Here is an 18088-nt window from a genome sequence, read left to right as displayed (position 1 = left end):
CTTTTCAATTAATTTATTTTGATTTATATTTCTTTGGTCATCCTAGTATTATGACTTGAGAAAAAGTACTTTGTTCTGTTGTTTTTTTGTTGTTGTTTTGTTTTGTTTTTTGAGACAGAGTCTCCCTCTGTCGCCCAGGATGGAGTGCAGTGGTGCAAATCTTGGCTCACTGCAACCTCCACTTCCTGGGTTCCAGCGATTCTCCTGCCTCAGCCTCCTGAGTAGCTGAGATTACAGGTATGCACCATCATGCCCAGCTAATTTTTGTATTTTTAGTACAGACAGAGTTTCACCATGTTGGCCAGGCTGGTCTCAAACTCCTGACCTCAGGTGATTCGCCTGCCTTGGCCTCCCAAAGTGCTAGGATTAGAGGCATGAGCCACTGTGCCCAGCCTGTTCTGTTGTATTTGAAATCCCATATACAAATGCCACAAAGATGCAGCTCTTTCCTTTTTTAAAGCACTCTCAACGCTATACACTCCTTATCATGTTGTAAATTACATATGTATTGGTGTGATTCATGTGTGTCTTCCCTCCTGACTACATATTCCAAGAGGGCAGAAATCATATGGGTTGCTTACCACTGGACACACAGGGTCCATAATGCTGGCAAAACATACTCGTGTAAAGAATAAAGAATAAGATCAGAATGAGAAGCCTACTGTAACCCTTTCCCCTTGTCTTAGGGTCAGTCCCTAAAGAACCCACATACCACTTACCAGCCCCATGAGCAGCCGCTGGTGGCTGTCTTCCTCCTGCAAGAGGGGTGTTAATCTTGGCCCTGAAATGAAATAGAGCAATAGTTAGGCTCTGAGCAGTTTTCATGAGATGGGTTAGAGGAAGAAGAATCAGCCTGGGTTTCCGTTCTCTGAGTCATTGGGAAAACATAACACTTCCCTGACAGGATGAAAATTTTTCATCACCTAAGTGTGACCTACTCCTACAAGGTGAACTTATCAGAGCCATGTGAAACAGGGAATGACCAAGAAAGGAAGAAAACACATTCCTCAACCCCAGTAGGCTCTACCTTTGATTTTTGTTTAACACTAAAACTCACTGCTAAGAACCTCTGGTCCACTGAAAACAGAGGGACTTGGGCCTTCTCTTAACCCTTCTGGGATCATAAACTGAGGGAACAGGGCTCGGTGGAAGGACTGCATGGCTCCCTTCTACTTTCTGAACCCTGTAGTTCAGTAGCCTTGGGAGCTACTGAGCTGAGGGGGCCAGTCAATTACTGCAGCAAATACTACTAACTGGCACAAGTTATCAGACTACAAAGGTAGCTAGGAAAAGGTGGAAAAGTGATATGTTAAATGAAATGGTACTTTCTCCACCGTGATTTGCAATGCACACTACAGTGTAGTAGCCCTAGGGGCAGACAAACCCAGTTTTGCTGGAAAATCTGCCCCAAAGCACTTCTAACATCTTTGTATTCCATTCTTTTCTTCTTAAATACTTGAGATCCAGTGCCAGGCAAGAGGGTAGAACCACCCTGCTCAGTGGGCTGGCAACTCCTTCTGGGAGGGCATAGATATCTCTTGACCCCCTGGGATAAATCTTCCCTGGATCCCACACAACCCTTCTGATTGATACGAAACAATTTAACATGTGGATCCAACAGCCCTGCATTTCACAGAATGTTCTGTTTCAGGCAGTGACATTCTTTATGGGGAACTAGTATATGCAAAGCACATGCGAGGAAAGGGAAGAGTTTCCTAAAGTGCATTAAGAGAGACTGACTAGTAGCAGGATGCAAACGGCCTTGACACATAGAGTAGCTCCATAAGCAGGGCAGGAGGGGTGGCATGACAGAAACCTCGACCAGACCAGCAACATTCCCCGTTGCAAAACCCCCAGCAATGCAAGGATGGTATGCCTGAAACACACACACGCATGCCCCTGTCTGGCAGGGCAGATCCCCTGGCTTCAGGCATTGATGGCCTGGTAAGGCAGGGGCTGGTTCCTCCTGGTCTGGTCAGTGAGCCCAGGCTCTGTCAGCCTAAGCTGGATGACAAGTGCACTGTCACAGTTCACTGTGCTGTGTGCACAGTTGCAGGAGGTGCAGCAATGCACAGTATAAAATAGTTTCCATCAGAGTCACCCAATATCCAAGCCCATAAAACAGGATTGGGATATAAAAACAAAAGCTTATTTAATGAAGGCTGACCTTCATGAGGCATGGAAGTGTTCTTCTGGCAACTACAAACAAGCCTATGCCTGAATATGCTCAGCATTCCCCTCCCCTCGTTTCACCTGGCCAAGTCCCCTTTGTTTATCAAGACTTAACTCACATGTCAGCCCTTTGGGGAGCCTCTTCCAACCTCCCTCCCTCTCCAGTCATCCCCGCTCCTGACCTATCCTCTCACTCCCTACACCTACAGATGACATAATACCTGTCATTTGGTTTAGAAGCCACACGTTAACATTTCTTCCTTACACACTAAGAATAAAGGAGCCACCTCAGGTACCCACATGCGCGAAGCACTATGCTAGGTGCTATCTGCATTACCCCAGTTAGTCTCATTTTCTCCTCATTCCCCTGAGGAGGACAGTGCACAAATGGTTAAGTGACTTGCCCAGGAGCACTTGGTTCACATGAGGCCATACTGGAATATAAGTCCAGCTCTGTCTAGCTCTCAAGCCTATGCTCTTTCCACACTGCTTACCTGGAAGCTCCTCATCTTTATACCTCTAGGACCTGTGTGCCCAATTTTTAACCAAAATGAGAGGCACATACAAGGCAAGACCTGGTAGGATCAGACAGCTAGAAAGCAAGCAGCGCCAAGCCAAGGGAATTGCCAAAATGCATCCTTGTGGGCACAGCCAGAGGGCAGCTCTGTATGACAGGAAATAAGGAGAACCGCAAGGCAATGCATCACCCAGGGACTCCCACAGCAAAAGCACATTCAGCAGCTGTCCCCAGAGGTCCTGGCGCCTAGACAGACATGGGAAGAGCCGTGCAGCCACTCTAACAACAAGATATTAAAAGGTGCTGCCTGCACCACACTACTGGAAGTGATTTTCTTGCCAACCCACAGTGGTAGGAAGAACAGTGCTACAAACAAAACACTGACTGAAACCCAGAAGGCTTTATTACAGATCTTTTCTTACCCAAATTTCTTGCTTCTAGGTTAGAAATCACCCTACGAAGAAATTAGCCATGTTATTCATAGACAGCATTGCTTTTAAAAAATTTAAAGCCACATTATACAAAGATATCCTCCTTTAAAAATGCATAAAAACCACTGTAGAAACTATTCTTAGGCTGCTGAAAATCATTTCACTACATTTGATCAATGTAGTGAAAGCCACATTAGGCAATTATAAAATCTCAAAACCCTTTAGTGCCAACAACGGCAATAATTTAAAACAATTGTAGCTCTCAGTTATTGAAAATAATGGGGACAGAAAATAGAACAGAGGTTGGAATGGGGCCTATACTTTTAGTACTCTGAGATGACTCATATATCCAGAAAATAGGCTTTCAAAATAAGAGCAAGCTCACTAGCCCATTGACACTTAAAAAAAAAAAAAAAAAAAACAACCGAGTATTTGCCTTTTTCTCCTAAAATGCTCACTAATAGGAAATTTCTTTACCACTTATCCATTGTAAACATCTATCCACAGGTTACAAGTCTATAAGGTTCAACATATAAGCTTTTCCCACTAGAAATTCCAGCAACAAATTCCAGAATAGGGTCCAAGTGGATGCATTTGTGAAGCTGACAATATCATTTTGCTGGGGATATGCAACAAAAGTAAACTACTTCTATAAAAGGCAGCCAACAAAACAAAGTAATTGTAAATGTTAACCATCTTACAGATACAATAACCTCTAATTTCACTTACTTTATTGCATTATCAAGAATAGTCCTCACGTATGCCGTGGACCTTCTTTTTCCTGTTTTCTAGGAGTGAGAACACATCAGGAGTATGGAAGGTAAAGGTTTTATTGGTGACTTTTCACATCAAGGACATAATGCAATACAGTTAAGAGCATCAGATAGAAGAAATATATTTTCCAGGTAATCAGAACACCTAGATTTTTCAAAAAGTTTTAAGAGTCGTAGTTTTGGCCGGGCGCGGTGGCTCAAGCCTGTAATCCCAGCACTTTGGGAGGCCGAGGCGGGTGGATCACAAGGTCAGGAGATCGAGACTATCCTGGCTAACATGGTGAAACCCCGTCTCTACTAAAAATACAAAAACCTAGCCGGGCGCAGTAGCGGGCGCCTGTAGTCCCAGCTACTCGGAGGCTGAGGCGGGAGAATGGCGTGAACCCGGGGGGCGGAGCTTGCAGTGAGCCGAGCTCGCGCCACGGCACTCCAGCCTGGGAGACACAGTGAGACTCCGTCTCAAAAAAAAAAAAAAAAAAAAAAAAAAAGTTTTAAGAAACATTTTATTCTGAAACAATTACAGATTCACAGGAAACTGCAAGTCAACTATATACTACATACAACAACACTAATCTATGTGCAGCGATACTAGAGAGAGATCCAATGTACCCTCCACCCAGTCTCCTCAGTGCTTATATCTTACATAACTAGAGCACAATATCAAAATCAAAAATTGACATTGGTACAATGTGTGTCATTCTATGTCATCTTATCATGTTTAGATTCATGTCCCACAAGATACCACCACAATCAAGATAGAGAACTCTTCGATCACCCCTAAAGATTTCCCTAGGTCACCCCTGGACAGTGAGTCACATCCACTATTCTCCCTCCAACTACCCCAACCCCTAATGACCACTAATTTGGGAACACCTAGATTTTTTTAAATCAATTTTTAACTACATAAGTAACCTGAGAACACATCTGAGACGTGGATATTAATCGTACTTCTACTATGAATGTGCTGTGTGTCCCTTAAACTTTCTGCTCTTCAGTTTCCTCCCCAGGAGAACAGAGATCATAGAAGCATCTTTGCCTACTGAGATCAGTAATGACAACGTTCGAGTGCCTGGCAATTGAGAACAGTGCTGCACATGGAAGCCAGCCTTATGATTTAAAGGCATCGCCTGGATCCAGTCCACTATGCCTGGCAGCTGCCTTTGTTCTCACTGACCCACTCATACCTCTTCAGAGATCAGGTTGTGCCACTCTCTCCTGACCACAATGTTGTTATAGTGGAAGTGTGGCTTGGCATACTTAACATATTCTAGGTTGGAGTTCAGTTTTTCCCAGTAGCCCTTAAAGTTGAGCACCTGTAGGAGACAAAAACATCAGTGGCCTTCAGAGGCAGGCCCAGTGGCCCAAACCACCCAGCGAGTATCACACACGCCTTATTTCCCCAGCTCTCATGGCCCACGTTTCTGAGTGAATACATTCCACAGAGGATGGCATTCTAGACCCAATAGGGATTCTAAAATAGACTTAAAGGATCTTGTTTCCCCACTTCATTTTCTATCTTTTTTTTTTTGTTTTGTTTTGTTTTGTTAACCACATAGAGAATTGCTGCTTACTTCTCAAAACCAACAGGACTTCCCCGGGTTGAGGCTTAGCAGGGAAACCTGTATTAAACACATTGAGTCATTTCCTCCCTAGAGCCCTGTTTTTATGACTTAGGTGGTGTCAACAGTGCCATGTTCACTAAGACAAAGTTCATTAACATTTGGATAAGTAGAGTAGGCGTACTTTCCTGCTAAACTTATTTACTCCCAAGGACATTTTTCAAAACCTAGGAATCAAAAAAAGATAAAATGAACTAATTTTATATTGTCACATACACCAAAACAGAATTAGTCAGCATTCTATCTAGATCTTTGAATTATTGATATAATTGTACTACCCTGAAGCAAGAATGTATCCATTATATTCATTTTTAAATAATAAAATGCAATGTTAATACATTCTTAGTGTTGAAGGATATTCTGACACAAACCAAAAAAGGTAGACTTATGATACTTTTTGCCAAAATATGTGCATTTACAAATGATTTGATTGGGGCCAGAGATGTAATGTGTGGTCATAAAACTAAGTGAGCTATTGCCTGCCAAGGTGACAGACTTGGCTGAACTGCAAGAAAAATAAGAAAACTTAAAAAACAAAAAACAAAAAACAAAAACAAAAACAAACCTCAATCAAGAAAAACGCCCTCATGTTAAATTATAGCACATTATTACCATTTTTATTCAAAAGACAGTCATAATTGGTTTGAAATGTATTTTGGAGTATCAGTAAAGTGAATAACATAACATTAAAACTTGCTGTTTCAGAAGCCTGAAATGCCCATCCAGCCAACATCCCTCCTCCCAGAGACAGAAAAACTCTTGCCAAGAAAGTCTCATTTCCAGGGGAAAACATGAATCAGATCCCACTCCTCACTTGACTCACCTCACTTATCTTTTCTTTCCCTTTCCATTTAGTTATAATGAATGTACACTTATACACCCTTTGGTTCTTCTTTGTATTTAAGAAAAAAAAAAAAAAAAGACAAGACAAATCCTGTAGACGTTTGACAGAATTAGGTCCCTGACTGGAAGTCTCTAAAGATTTCTTGCTGTCCTAATCTGGGCTCAGGCACAGGAGTGCCAAAAGCCAGAACACTAATTGGTATTGTGGTGACATCTAGCGTTCTGTTGAGCTATTAACTCCTCCTGCTTCGCCACAGGAGTCCCACCACCCACGCAGTTCACCCAGATGTTGCCCAGGATAGGATATGGGAGGGGAGAAAGTCAGGTGCCCTCTACCTGTCATCTGGCCCCATCCCCTCAAGTCAAATGCTATCCTGTTGTTAGAAGTCCCCACTCACTGCAGCTCCTAAGAAAAGATCTCGCCCAAATTACCTTCCTTCTTACTCCATTTTAAAAAATCCCTTTCCTCATAACCTTTTGGGGAGGTAGGCACATTTTTCATAGTTTTGTTTTATTTTAAATTAACAAATAATTGTATACATTTATGGGTTGCAATGTGGTGTTTCAATACATGCATACATTGTGGAATTATCAAATCAGGCTAATTAGCATAGCCATCTGTCTGCTAAGAAGAAACAGATCAAACAGAGCTCGCCACATGTCCGTGGACAGGCTTTTGAGGGGCTCCAGCACCCACTGCCTAAATGTAAAACAGAGCATGTGTTTGTATGAGTGCTCTTCTGGGGAGACAGTCTATAGCTTGCACCAGATTTTCAAAGAAATCCATGGCCTAAAATAGACTAGAGTTAGAAGGAAAAGGATCTGAATTTAAAATAAAACAAAAATTAAAACTTACATTTAAGTAAGAAATACTGTTAGCCAAACATCCCAAAAATATTTTCACATGAACTTACATCGTTTTCAGGGAGGTCACTGACCTAATATAGATATTAGAATATCTATAATATCTTACAGATATTAAGATGATACAGAAAAAAAAACTATGTCACTATTTGGTATCCACTAGAGAAGTGATAATTTTTCTCAGTTAAGAAATGCAGCCTGGTGCGATGGGTCATGCCTGTAATCCCAGCACTTTGGGAGGCAGAGGCAGGCAGATCACAAGGTCAAGAGATCAAGACCACCCTGGCCAACATGATGAAACCCCATCTCTACTAAAAATACAAAAATTAGCTGGGCGTGCTCGCATGCACCTGTAGTCCCAGCTACTTGGGAGGCTGAGGCAGGAGAATCACTTGAACCCGGGAGGCGGAGGTTGCAGTGAGCCAAGATGGCACCACTGCACTCCAGCCTGGCGACAGAGCGAGACTCTGTCTCCAAAAAAAAAGAAATGCACAGAGATCATTGTAAGTTGGAAAGTCTATTTGAGTCAGTGAAGGACAAAGAAAGGATGTTCCAGGTGGGACTCTTAGGTGTGAGCAAAGACAGAGACTATAACCTGGATTCGGGGCTCAGATCTGAGCCAGAGCATTAGAGCCAACAGCACTTCATTCTCTATGGTGAAGACAATACCCTCCAGCATGGGCAACTCCCAGCCTCAGCTGCCCACTGGAACCACCTGGGTCCCATCCCCAATTTGATTTAATTGGCCTGGGGTGTGCCTGAGCCTTATGAGTTTTACAAGTTCCCCCAAGTGATCCTAACATTCAGCCACGACTGAGAACAGTGAGCATGTTCAAGTAATCCTGGGCACCCCACCCTCAAACACTTAATTCAATCTATACACCTCTAGCTTATTGTGTGGTTTTAAAATAGGAGATATAGTTGAAGAGGTAGTTAGGGCCAAATCTTTGAGGGATTCTAAATGCCAAGGTGACGCCAGCATGCTCATTATCCCAGAGAATAAAAGGATCTCCCACATAACATTTTAGATGCTGTAACCCAGAATGGAGGGGAGGGGAAGGGAGAGTTGAATCTGCACAATCCTATCCTAAAAGCCAAGACACACCATTCACCACCTATGCTCTAGGCTGAGCCTGGTCAAGAAACAACAGATGCTGGTGAGACTGTGGAGAAATAGAAATGCTTTTACACTGTTGGTGGGAATGTAAACTAGTTCAACCATTGTGGAGGACAGTATGGCGATTTCTCAAAGACCTAGAACCAGAAGTATTATACCATTTGACCCAGCAATCCCATTGCTGGGTATATACCCAAAGGAATACAAATCCTTCTATTATAAAGCTACATGCACATGTATGTTCACTGCAGCACTATTCACAATAGTGAAGAAATGGAATCAATCCAAATGCCCATTAATGATAGACTGGATAAAGAAAATGTGGTACATATACACCATGGAATACTATGCAGCCACAAAAAGGAACAAGATCATGTCCTTTGCAGGGACACAGATGGAGCTGGAAGCCATTATCCTCAGCAAACTAACACAGGGAGAGAAAATCGAATGCCACTTGTTCTCACTTATAAGTGGGAGCTGAACAATGAGAACACATGGACACAGGGAGGGGAACAACACACACTCTGGCCTCTTGGGGGTTTGGGGGAAGGAAAGCATCAGAGTAAATAGCTAATGCATGCTGGGCTTAATACCTAGGTGATGGGTTGATAGGTGCAGCAAACCACCGTGGCATACGTTTACCTATGTAACAAACCTGCATGTCCTGCACATGTATCCTGGAACTTAAAATTAAAAAAAAAAAAAAAAAGGATGAACCTGGGAGCACAGGAAATCACTGTCAATCAGCTAGCACTTATCCAACAAAGCAAATACTGTACTCATCAGGAACAACAGCACCACAAAATGAAAGCCACAACCGCCCAAAAAGCCCATCACCAGCTACTTGAAAAGAGCTAATAAAGCTTTAAAAATAAAACACAAAAATGCTGTATAAGAAACATACCCATGCCGGGTGCAGTGGCTCACACCTGCAATTCCAGCACTTTGGGAGGCCAAGATGGGTGGATTACTTGAGCTCAGGAGTTCGAGACCTGGGCAACATGGTGAAAACCTGGCTCTACTAAAAATGCAAAAAATTAGCTGGGCATGGTGGCGTGTACTTGTAGTCCCAGCTACTTGGAAGGCTGAGATGGGAGGATCACCTGAACCTGGGGAGGCAGAGGTTGCAGTGAGCCAAGATCATGCCACTGCATTCCAGCCTGGAAGACAGAATGAGACTGTCTTAAAAAAAAAAACCAAAGCAAAGAAAAATACCCCTGAATTAGAGACAATGTTAGAAGCAATCAGATCCTCAAGGAATGACCTAGAAGCATTTTCCTACATAAAGGGGAGTTTTTTCTCGTAGGATGACCTGAAATAATTGCCAAACACAGCCCATCACAACTATTCACTGAACAAAAGAACCAGTGGGTTACATTAAGGAATTGTTTCCCATTTATTATTTGGATTGCTGATTAATCCAAAAACAAACAAAAAAACTCTGTGGTACTGGTTCATCTGCAAATTACTGCCAGAAAAAAAAAAAAAAAAAAATCTGTCTTTCATTTCTAAAAGGCCCTCTGGCTTTGGTCCTACTTCTGCTGATTAACCAGCATCTTCTTACAGAGGAGTCGGCCAGCTCAAAGAGAACCATTTCCTCTGTGTGCCAGGACTCAACTAGCACAGCTAAAGCATCATCCAATTTGGCTCTTCAGTGGATCCCATCTCAGTATCAGCTTTTACTTACAGCCCAGAGAAACACAGTGACCCACTACCTCTAAGCACTGACAGAATAAATAGAAAATGTTTGTGTATACATAAAGCTAGGAAGGCACTAAACTAAGATGCTCTAAACAGGAACACTCATTCACAGGGTAAGTGACCAGAACTCCTAAGGCTGCCCACTTAGGGAAATGCATGCTGCAATTTCAAGGTGTCCTGAATATAAATGGACTCGCTCCTTATCTCGCAAAAATTTCCACTTACTTGCCCATCTGGGTAGTTTCTATTATTTTCAATGGGTTGAATTTTTTTCTAAAAATGAAATCACTAAATATGGCTCTAAACTATTCCATCTCACAATCAGTTTATGCCCTGAGAAAGTCAATGCTAAGCTCTTTCCCTCCTCTCAGTCTTGAGAATTAAAAACACTTGTCCCCAACCAAAACTATGAATAAGACCAGCACAGTGTAGTAGCTGGTAGAAGAGGAACAAAAACAAGAATCCTCCATCCTGGGTCTGTTCCTCAATTTCATCATCTAGGAAGTAGCCTGAAGACACCCCCATTGGTACAGAAACAACAGGAATGAAATCACTAGCCTCAAGCTCTTCTTTTTGTTTTTGTTTTTTTGAGACGCAGTCTCCCTCTGTCGCCCAGGCTGGAGTGCAATGGCGCAATCTTGGCTCACTGCAACCTCCACCTCCCAGGTTCAAGCAATTCTCCTGCCTCAGCCTCCCGGGTAGCTGGGACTACAGGCGCCCACCACCATGCCCAGCTAATTTTTGCATTTTTAGTAGAGACAGGGGTTTCACCGTGTTGGCCAAGCCGGTCTCGAACTGCTGACCTCAGGTGATCCACCCGCCTAGGCCTCCCAAAATGATGGGATTATAGGCATGAGCCACCATGCCCAGCCAGTATCATCTTATTTTTTTAGTCTATGCTAATCTACCTCTAATTAGTATTTTTTTGTTGCATCATAAAATTAAGGTTTATGGTATCCACTGGCCTCACTATAATTAACTGTTCCAGAAAATATGTGCAAACTGAACTTTGGGAAATCAGTATTTCCCACATAACCAACTAACACGGCTATTGATGCTACATCTTTGTCAAAGCAACAATTTTTAAAAACTGTAAACTATTACATTGTAATTATACCAATACTTCAGACCACTAAAAATCTTTTTATTTAAGTGATCATGGTTGTCTGTATTGTGGGGGTCAAGTCTTTTGTGCTTTTGTGTCTTTTGTGCTTCACTAAGCAATTAATTACACTCATGCTCTGCCCAATTAAAACTTCATGTTTTGTTTGTGAGGTGGAGTCTTGCTCTGTCACCCAGGCTGGAGTGCAGTGGCGTGATCTTGGCTCACTGCAACCTCCACCTCCCAGGTTCAAGGAATTCTCTTGCCTCAGCCTCCCAAGTACTGGGGGTTACAGGCATGCACCACCACACTCTGCTAATTTTTGTATTTTCTATAGAGACAGGGTTTCACCATGTTGGCCAGGCTGGTCTCGAACTCCTGGCCTCAAGTGATCCACCCACCTCGGCCTCCCAAAGTGCTGGGATTACAGGTGTGAGCCAGCGCACTCAGCCTAAAACAGTTTAACACCAGTGAAAAAGCAGATAAGTCTCTGAATGGAGAGCAGCCCAGGTATAAACTACTCTTCTCCCAGTTGCTCAGGGACATCAGACGACTGATAGACATTGGCAGTAACACCCTCACATCTGAGTGGCCATAAGTAGAAAGGAGCAGTAGGCCGGGTGCGGTGGCTCAAGCCTGTAATCCCAGCACTTTGGGAGGCCGAGACGGGCGGATCACAAGGTCAGGAGATCGAGACCATCCTGGCTAACACGGCGAAACCCCGTCTCTATTAAAAACACAAAAAATTAGCCGGGCGAGGTGGCGGCGCCTGTAGTCCCAGCTACTCGGGAGGCTGAGGCAGGAGAATGGCGGGAACCCGGGAGGCGGAGCTTGCAGTGAGCTGAGATCCGGCCACTGCACTCCAGCCTGGGCGACAGAGCAAGACTCCATCTCAAAAAAGAAAAAAAAAAAAAAAAAAAGAAAGGAGCAGTAAGCTTTTGTCCTTCCCAGTCTCCGAGTCAGGTAATCAACAATCTCTAACAAGTGACTAAATACAGATGTCCAACTTAAAGACTGTGGTAAAAATATCCCATTTCTCCATTTGTATCATGCTCATCTTTATACTTATATTTATTTTCCAGTTTTAAAAACCCATACATGCTTCCTGTGGTTGAATAGTTTTAATGGTTTTTCTTCTCATAAAATGAAGGGCAGGCCAAGTGTGGTGGCTCATGTGTGTAATCCCAGCACTTTGTGAGGCTGAGGTGGGATGATCCCTCGAGGCCAGGAATTTGAGATCAGCCCCAGCAACATACTAAGACCCTGTCTCCACAGGAAAAAAAAAAAAATTAGCCAGGCTTGGTGGCGTGTGCCTGTGGTCCCAACTACTTGGGAGTCTGATGTGGGAGGACTGCTTACGCCCAGGAAGTCAAGGCTGCAGTGAGCCACTATGGCACCACTGCACTCCAGCCTGGGTGACAGAGGGAGACCCTATCTCAATCAATCAATCAATCAATCAATCAAAATTTTTAAAAAATAAAAATAAAATCAAGGGCAATTTTTAGCCTTTTATGAAAGTTGCCGTTTCCCTAGAGCAATCCATAGTTTACAAAGGGATAAAATCATTCTTAGGAAGGACACTGTTAATGACATTCCTTTTAAGGCAAGCACCTTGTTTCAATATATTTCCTGTTTAGTGTTTTTAAAATGACTTTGAGAACTATTTTTAAGATGAGGAAGTCCTTTGTCTCTCTAAGGAAGATTTTCTGATTTAACTGGTTTATCCTGCCCAAGATGTTCATATAGGTCTTAGTCTGTTACAGCAGCTACACCAAAATACTATAAACCAGATGGCTTATCAGCAAATTTATTTCTCACAGTTCTTCAGACTGGAGTGCCCAAAATCAGGTTGTGGTCAGATGTGGTGTCTGATAAGGGCCCACTTCCTAGACCTCCATGTGTTCACTGTAACCTCATGTGGCGGGAGGGCAAGTTGGCTCTGTAGGGTCTCTTCTATGAGGGTACTAATTGCAATCGCCAGGGCTCTGCCCTCATGAACTAATGACCTCCCAAAGGCACCACCACCTAAAACCATCACCTTGGGGGTCAGGACTTCCATATATGAATTCTGAAGAGATGTAAACATTCAGATCATAGCAATATCACAATTTATTAAACATTTGTACAGTGTTCCACTTTATACTAAAAGGAAGTGCTTCAGAATGCAGAGAGAACAGGAGGAACATACCTATCTAGTTCCCACACATACACCCCTACCCCTTTCCTCCCTTGACTCCTTATCAGGGCACTCATCTACTAAGGCAAAAAGAAGTAAGTGTGGTCAGAGTAAATAGAATGGGTCCCTTGGGCTCAAAGAAAGAATGTGGAAGCAAGCACACACTCTTAGGTAATTTGTAATTCAGGTCATGAGTGTCCAGAGCCACCTCCTATTGGGTAAGTATGGCAAGAACAGTCACATAACTGGGACTAGGGAGAGAGGAGCTGAGGGTGGGACATGCTCGTGCAACCAGCTTCATCCCTCTATAATTAAGTTGGGACTTGGGATAGAAGAAGTAGGTTAAAGGTGAAGGTAGCAGCTTGGAGTGAGTGAGTGGTATTATGCAAGCAGACATGAGGAAACAAATGAGAAACAGCAGGACCAGGTGTCTTGGGAATGGGAATCTCCTGATTAGAGTCTCCCATGCTGAGCATTTGGGGTGGGTGGAGTTGGTCAAACCAAACCCAGTACTATCTTCTCCTAAGTCCAAGGCTACTCTCAGTAATATACCTCTGCCTTCCTTGATGGATCGTGGCTATGTGCAGAGGGTCAGAGAGAGATCTACAGTGCCTCATACTTGTCCTTGGTATTAATAACTACTAGCACATGAGTACAGGTGGAGCCAAAAGAGCTCCCAAGCATGTGTGGAAATGGTGAATGGGAAACAACTGTCTGCAGAGCCAAATATGACAGCTCTGGGTAGAGGAGAAAAACGTGAGGAGAAAGAGGGAATGTAAAAGGAGGACAGAAACACATGGAGGACACAAAATACCCCATTTTACACACACCCACACATGGAAAACAAACAAGCCAGTGCAAAAAAGAAGTAACTTTGTATCTAAGCAAAGTTAAACCATATTCTTAGAAAACCTAATAGGTAAAACTTAATAGGACCTTTCCACCACTTTTATACTTAACTTTTTAAATGAAAATACACAATGTTGATAAGGTTGTAGTAAAACTGGTAAACTCATAAATCCCTTGTAAATGTAAATTAGCCCTTGTCAGGCCTCTGAGCCCAAGCTAAGCCATCATATCCCCTGTGACCTACAGTATACATCCAGATGGCCTAAAGGAAGTGAAGAATCACAAAAGAAGTGAAAATGGCCAGTTCCTGCCTGAACTGATGACATTCTACCATTGTGATTTGTTCCTACCCCACCTTAACTGAGCGATTAACCTTGTGAAATTCCTTCTCCTGGCTCAGAAGCTCCCCCACTAACCACCTTGTGACCCCTGCCCCTAACTGAAAGAGAACCCCCTTTGACTGTAATTTTCCACTACCCACCCAAATCCTATAAAATGGCCCCACCCGTATCTCCCTTCGCGGACTCTCTTCGGACTCAGCCCGCCTTCACCCAGGTGATTAAAAAGCTTTATTGCTCACACAAAGCCTGTTTGGTGGTCTCTTCACACAGACGCAAGTGACATTTGGTACCAAAGACCTGGAACAGGAGGACTCCTTCGGGAGACTGGTCCCCTGTCCTCGCCCTCACTTCCGTGAGGAGATCCACCTATGACCTCAGGTCCTCAGACCGACCAGCCCAAGGAACATCTCACCACTTTCAAATCGGGTGGGCGGTCTTTTCACTCTCTTCTCCAGCCTCTCTTGCTACCCTTCAATCTCCCTGTCCTTCCAATTCCAGTTCTTTTTCCTCTGAAGTAGAGACAAAGGAGACACATATTATCTGTGGACCCAAAACTCCAGTGTCAGTCACAGACTCTGGAAGACAGTCTTCCCTTGGTGTTTTAATCACTGCAGGGAGGCCTGCCTGATTATTCACTCACACTCCATTGGTGTCTGATCACCATGGGGACACCTGCCCACATTCACCCAGGCTTGGTGGCATGTGCCTGTGGTCCTGGGGTCATTCACCCACATTCCCTTGGTGGCAAGTCAATTACAGGGACACTTGCTTTGGCTGCTCACCCACATTGCAGCCCAGGGCTGCTCACTACACCCCACTTCTCTCTGTGTCTCTACCCTCTCTTTTATCTGGGCTTGCCTCCTTCACTATAGCAACCTTTCACCCTCCATTCCCTCTTCTTCTCCCTCAGCCTGTGTTCTCAAAGACTTAAAACCTCTTCAACTCTCACCTGACCTAAAACCTAAGCACCTTATTTTCTTCTGCAACACTGCTTGGCCCCAGTACAAACTCAATAATGGTTCTAAATAGCCAGAAAACAGCACTTTTGATTTCTCCATTTTACAAGACCTGGATGATTTTTGTCGAAAAATGGGCAAATGGGTCTGAGGTACCTGACGTCCAGGCATTCTTTTACACATTGGTCCCTCCCTAGTCTCTGCTCCCATGCGACTCATTCCAAATCTGTCTTCTTTCTCTCCTGTCTGTTCCTTCAGTCTCCACCCCAAGCTCTGAGTCCTCTGAATCCTCCTTTTCTGCAGACCCATCTGACCTCTCCCCTCCTCCCCAGGCTGCTCCTCGTGAGGCCAAGCCAGGTCCCAATTCTTCTTCAGCCTCCACTCCCCCACCCTATAATCCTTTTATCACCTCCCCTCCTCACACCTGGTCTGGCTTACAGTTTCCTTCCGCGACTAGCCCTCCCCTACCTGCCCAGCAATTTCCTCTTAAAGAGGTGGCTGGAGCTAAAGGCACAGTCAAGGTTAATGCTCCTTTTTATTTATCCAACCTCTCCCAAATCAGTTAGCATTTAGGCTCTTTTTCATCAAATATAAAAACCCAGCCCAGTTCATGGTCCATTTGGCAACAACCCTTAGACGCTTTACCGCCCTAGACCCAGAAGGGCCAGAAGGCTGTCTTATTTTCAATATGCATTTTATTACCCAATCCGCTCCTGACATTACATAAAGCTCCAAAAATCAGATTCCAGCCCTCAAACCCCACAACAGGACTTAATTAACCTCACCTTCAAAGTGTACAATAATAGAGTAGAGGCAGCCAAGTAGCAACATATTTCTGAGTTGCAATTCCTTGCCTCCACTGTGAGAGAAACCCCAGCCACATCTCCAGCACATAAGAACTTCAAAATGCCTAAGCTGCAGCGGTCAAGCATTACTTCAGGACCTCCTCCCCCAGGATCTTACTTCAGTGCCGGAAATCTGGCCACTGGGCCAAGGAATGCCCACAGCCCAGGATTCCTCCTAAGCTGTGTCCCAATTGTGCGGGACCCCACTGGAAATCAGACTGTCCAACTCGCCTGGCAGCCACTCCTGGAGCCCCTGGAACTCTGACCCAAGGCTGACTCCTTCCCAGATCTTCTCAGCTTAGCAGCTGAAGACTGATGCTGCCCGATCGCCTCAGAAGCTTCCTGGACCATCACAGATGCTTTCAGTAACTCTTACAGTGGAAGGTAAGCCTGTCCCCTTCTTAATCAATACAGAGGCTACCCACTCCACATTACCTTCTTTCCAAGGGCATATTTCCCATGCCTCCATAACTGTTGTGGGTATTGACGGCCAGGCTTCAAAACCCCTTAAAACTCCCCGACTCTGGTGCCAACTTGGACAATATTCTTGTATGCACTCCTTTTTAGTTATCCCCACCTGCCCAGTTCCCTGATTAGGTCAAGACATTTTAACTAAATTATCTGCTTCCCTGACTATTCCTAGGCTATAGTCACACCTCATTGCCGCCTTTTCCCCAGTTCAAAGCCTCCTTCACATTCTCTCCTTATATCTCCCCACCTCAATCCACAAGTATAGGACACCTCTACTCCCTCCTTGGTGACAGATCACGCACCCCTTACCATCCTATTAAAACCTAATTACCCTTACCCTGCTCAATGCCAATATCCCATTCCTCAGCACACTTTAAAAGGATTAAAGCCTGTTATCACTCACCTGTTACAGCATGGCCTTTTAAAGCCTATAAACTCTCCTTACAATTCCCCCATTTTGCCTGTCCCAAAAACAGACAAGCCTTATAGGTTAGTTCAAGATCTGCGCCTATCAACCAAATTGTTTTGCCTATCCACCCCATGGTGCCAAACCCATATACTCTCCTATCCTCAATACCTCTCTCCACAACCCATTATTCTATTCTAAATAAACCTAGTTGACCCCATAGATCCTAAATCCTTTCCCCACTTCCCTTTCCATTCCTTAAAAAACAGCTCCCACACTAGCTCTCCCTAACTCATCACTCCCTTTTCATTACACACAGCTGAAGTGCAGGGCTGTGTGGTAGGAGTTCTTACACAAGAGCCAGGACAGCACCCTGTAGCTTTTCTGTCCAAACGACTTGATCTTACTATTTTCGCCTAGCCTTCATGTCTGCATGCGGCAGCTGCCGCTGCTTTAATACTTTTAGAGGCCCTCAAAATCACAAACTATGTGCTCAACTCACTCTCTACAATTCTCATAACTTCCAAAATCTATTTTCTTCCTCACACCTGATGCATATACTTTCTGCCCCCTTCCACTACCTCTCAGCAAGCCAAACTCATTGCCTTAACTCCAGCCCTCACTCTTGCAAAAGGATTACATGTCAATATTTATACGACTCTAAATATGCCTTCCATATCCTGCACCACCATGCTGTTATATGGGCAAAAAGAGGTTTCCTCACTATGCAAGGGTCCTCCATCATTAATGCCTCTTTAATAAAAACTCTTCTCAAGGCCACTTTACTTCCAAAGGAAGCTGGAGTCATTCCCTGCAAAGGCCATCAAAATGTGTCAGATCCCATCACTCAAGGCAATGCTTATGCTGATAAGGTAGCTAAAGCAGCAGCTAGTGTTCCAACTTCT

The 18088-nt window shown here is 44.0% G+C and overlaps 1 protein-coding gene across 8 annotated transcripts in view; it reads right to left on the bottom strand.

The window, feature by feature from the left end:
- The window catches only part of GSAP (gamma-secretase activating protein), a 106342-nt gene that overhangs the window by 14423 nt on the left and 73831 nt on the right, over positions 1-18088 (bottom strand). For all 8 annotated transcript variants that reach the window (XR_003118512.1, XM_025378739.1, XM_025378738.1 and 5 more), the window contains 4 exons: positions 5078-5206; positions 3850-3908; positions 3112-3143; positions 720-781 (listed from right to left, as the gene is read on the bottom strand). Coding sequence is in view for 7 of the 8 variants with exons in the window: in XM_025378739.1 (XP_025234524.1) it covers positions 720-781; positions 3112-3143; positions 3850-3908; positions 5078-5206 (282 nt within the window). In the remaining variant the exon portion in view is untranslated. The remainder of the gene's footprint in view (positions 1-719; positions 782-3111; positions 3144-3849; positions 3909-5077; positions 5207-18088) is intronic.

This window comes from Theropithecus gelada, chromosome 3, assembly GCF_003255815.1.
Source record: "Theropithecus gelada isolate Dixy chromosome 3, Tgel_1.0, whole genome shotgun sequence".
NCBI lineage: Eukaryota > Metazoa > Chordata > Mammalia > Primates > Cercopithecidae > Theropithecus > Theropithecus gelada.
The sequence above is the reverse complement of the archived record's forward strand: the minus strand, read 5'-3'. Positions and strand labels throughout refer to the sequence as shown.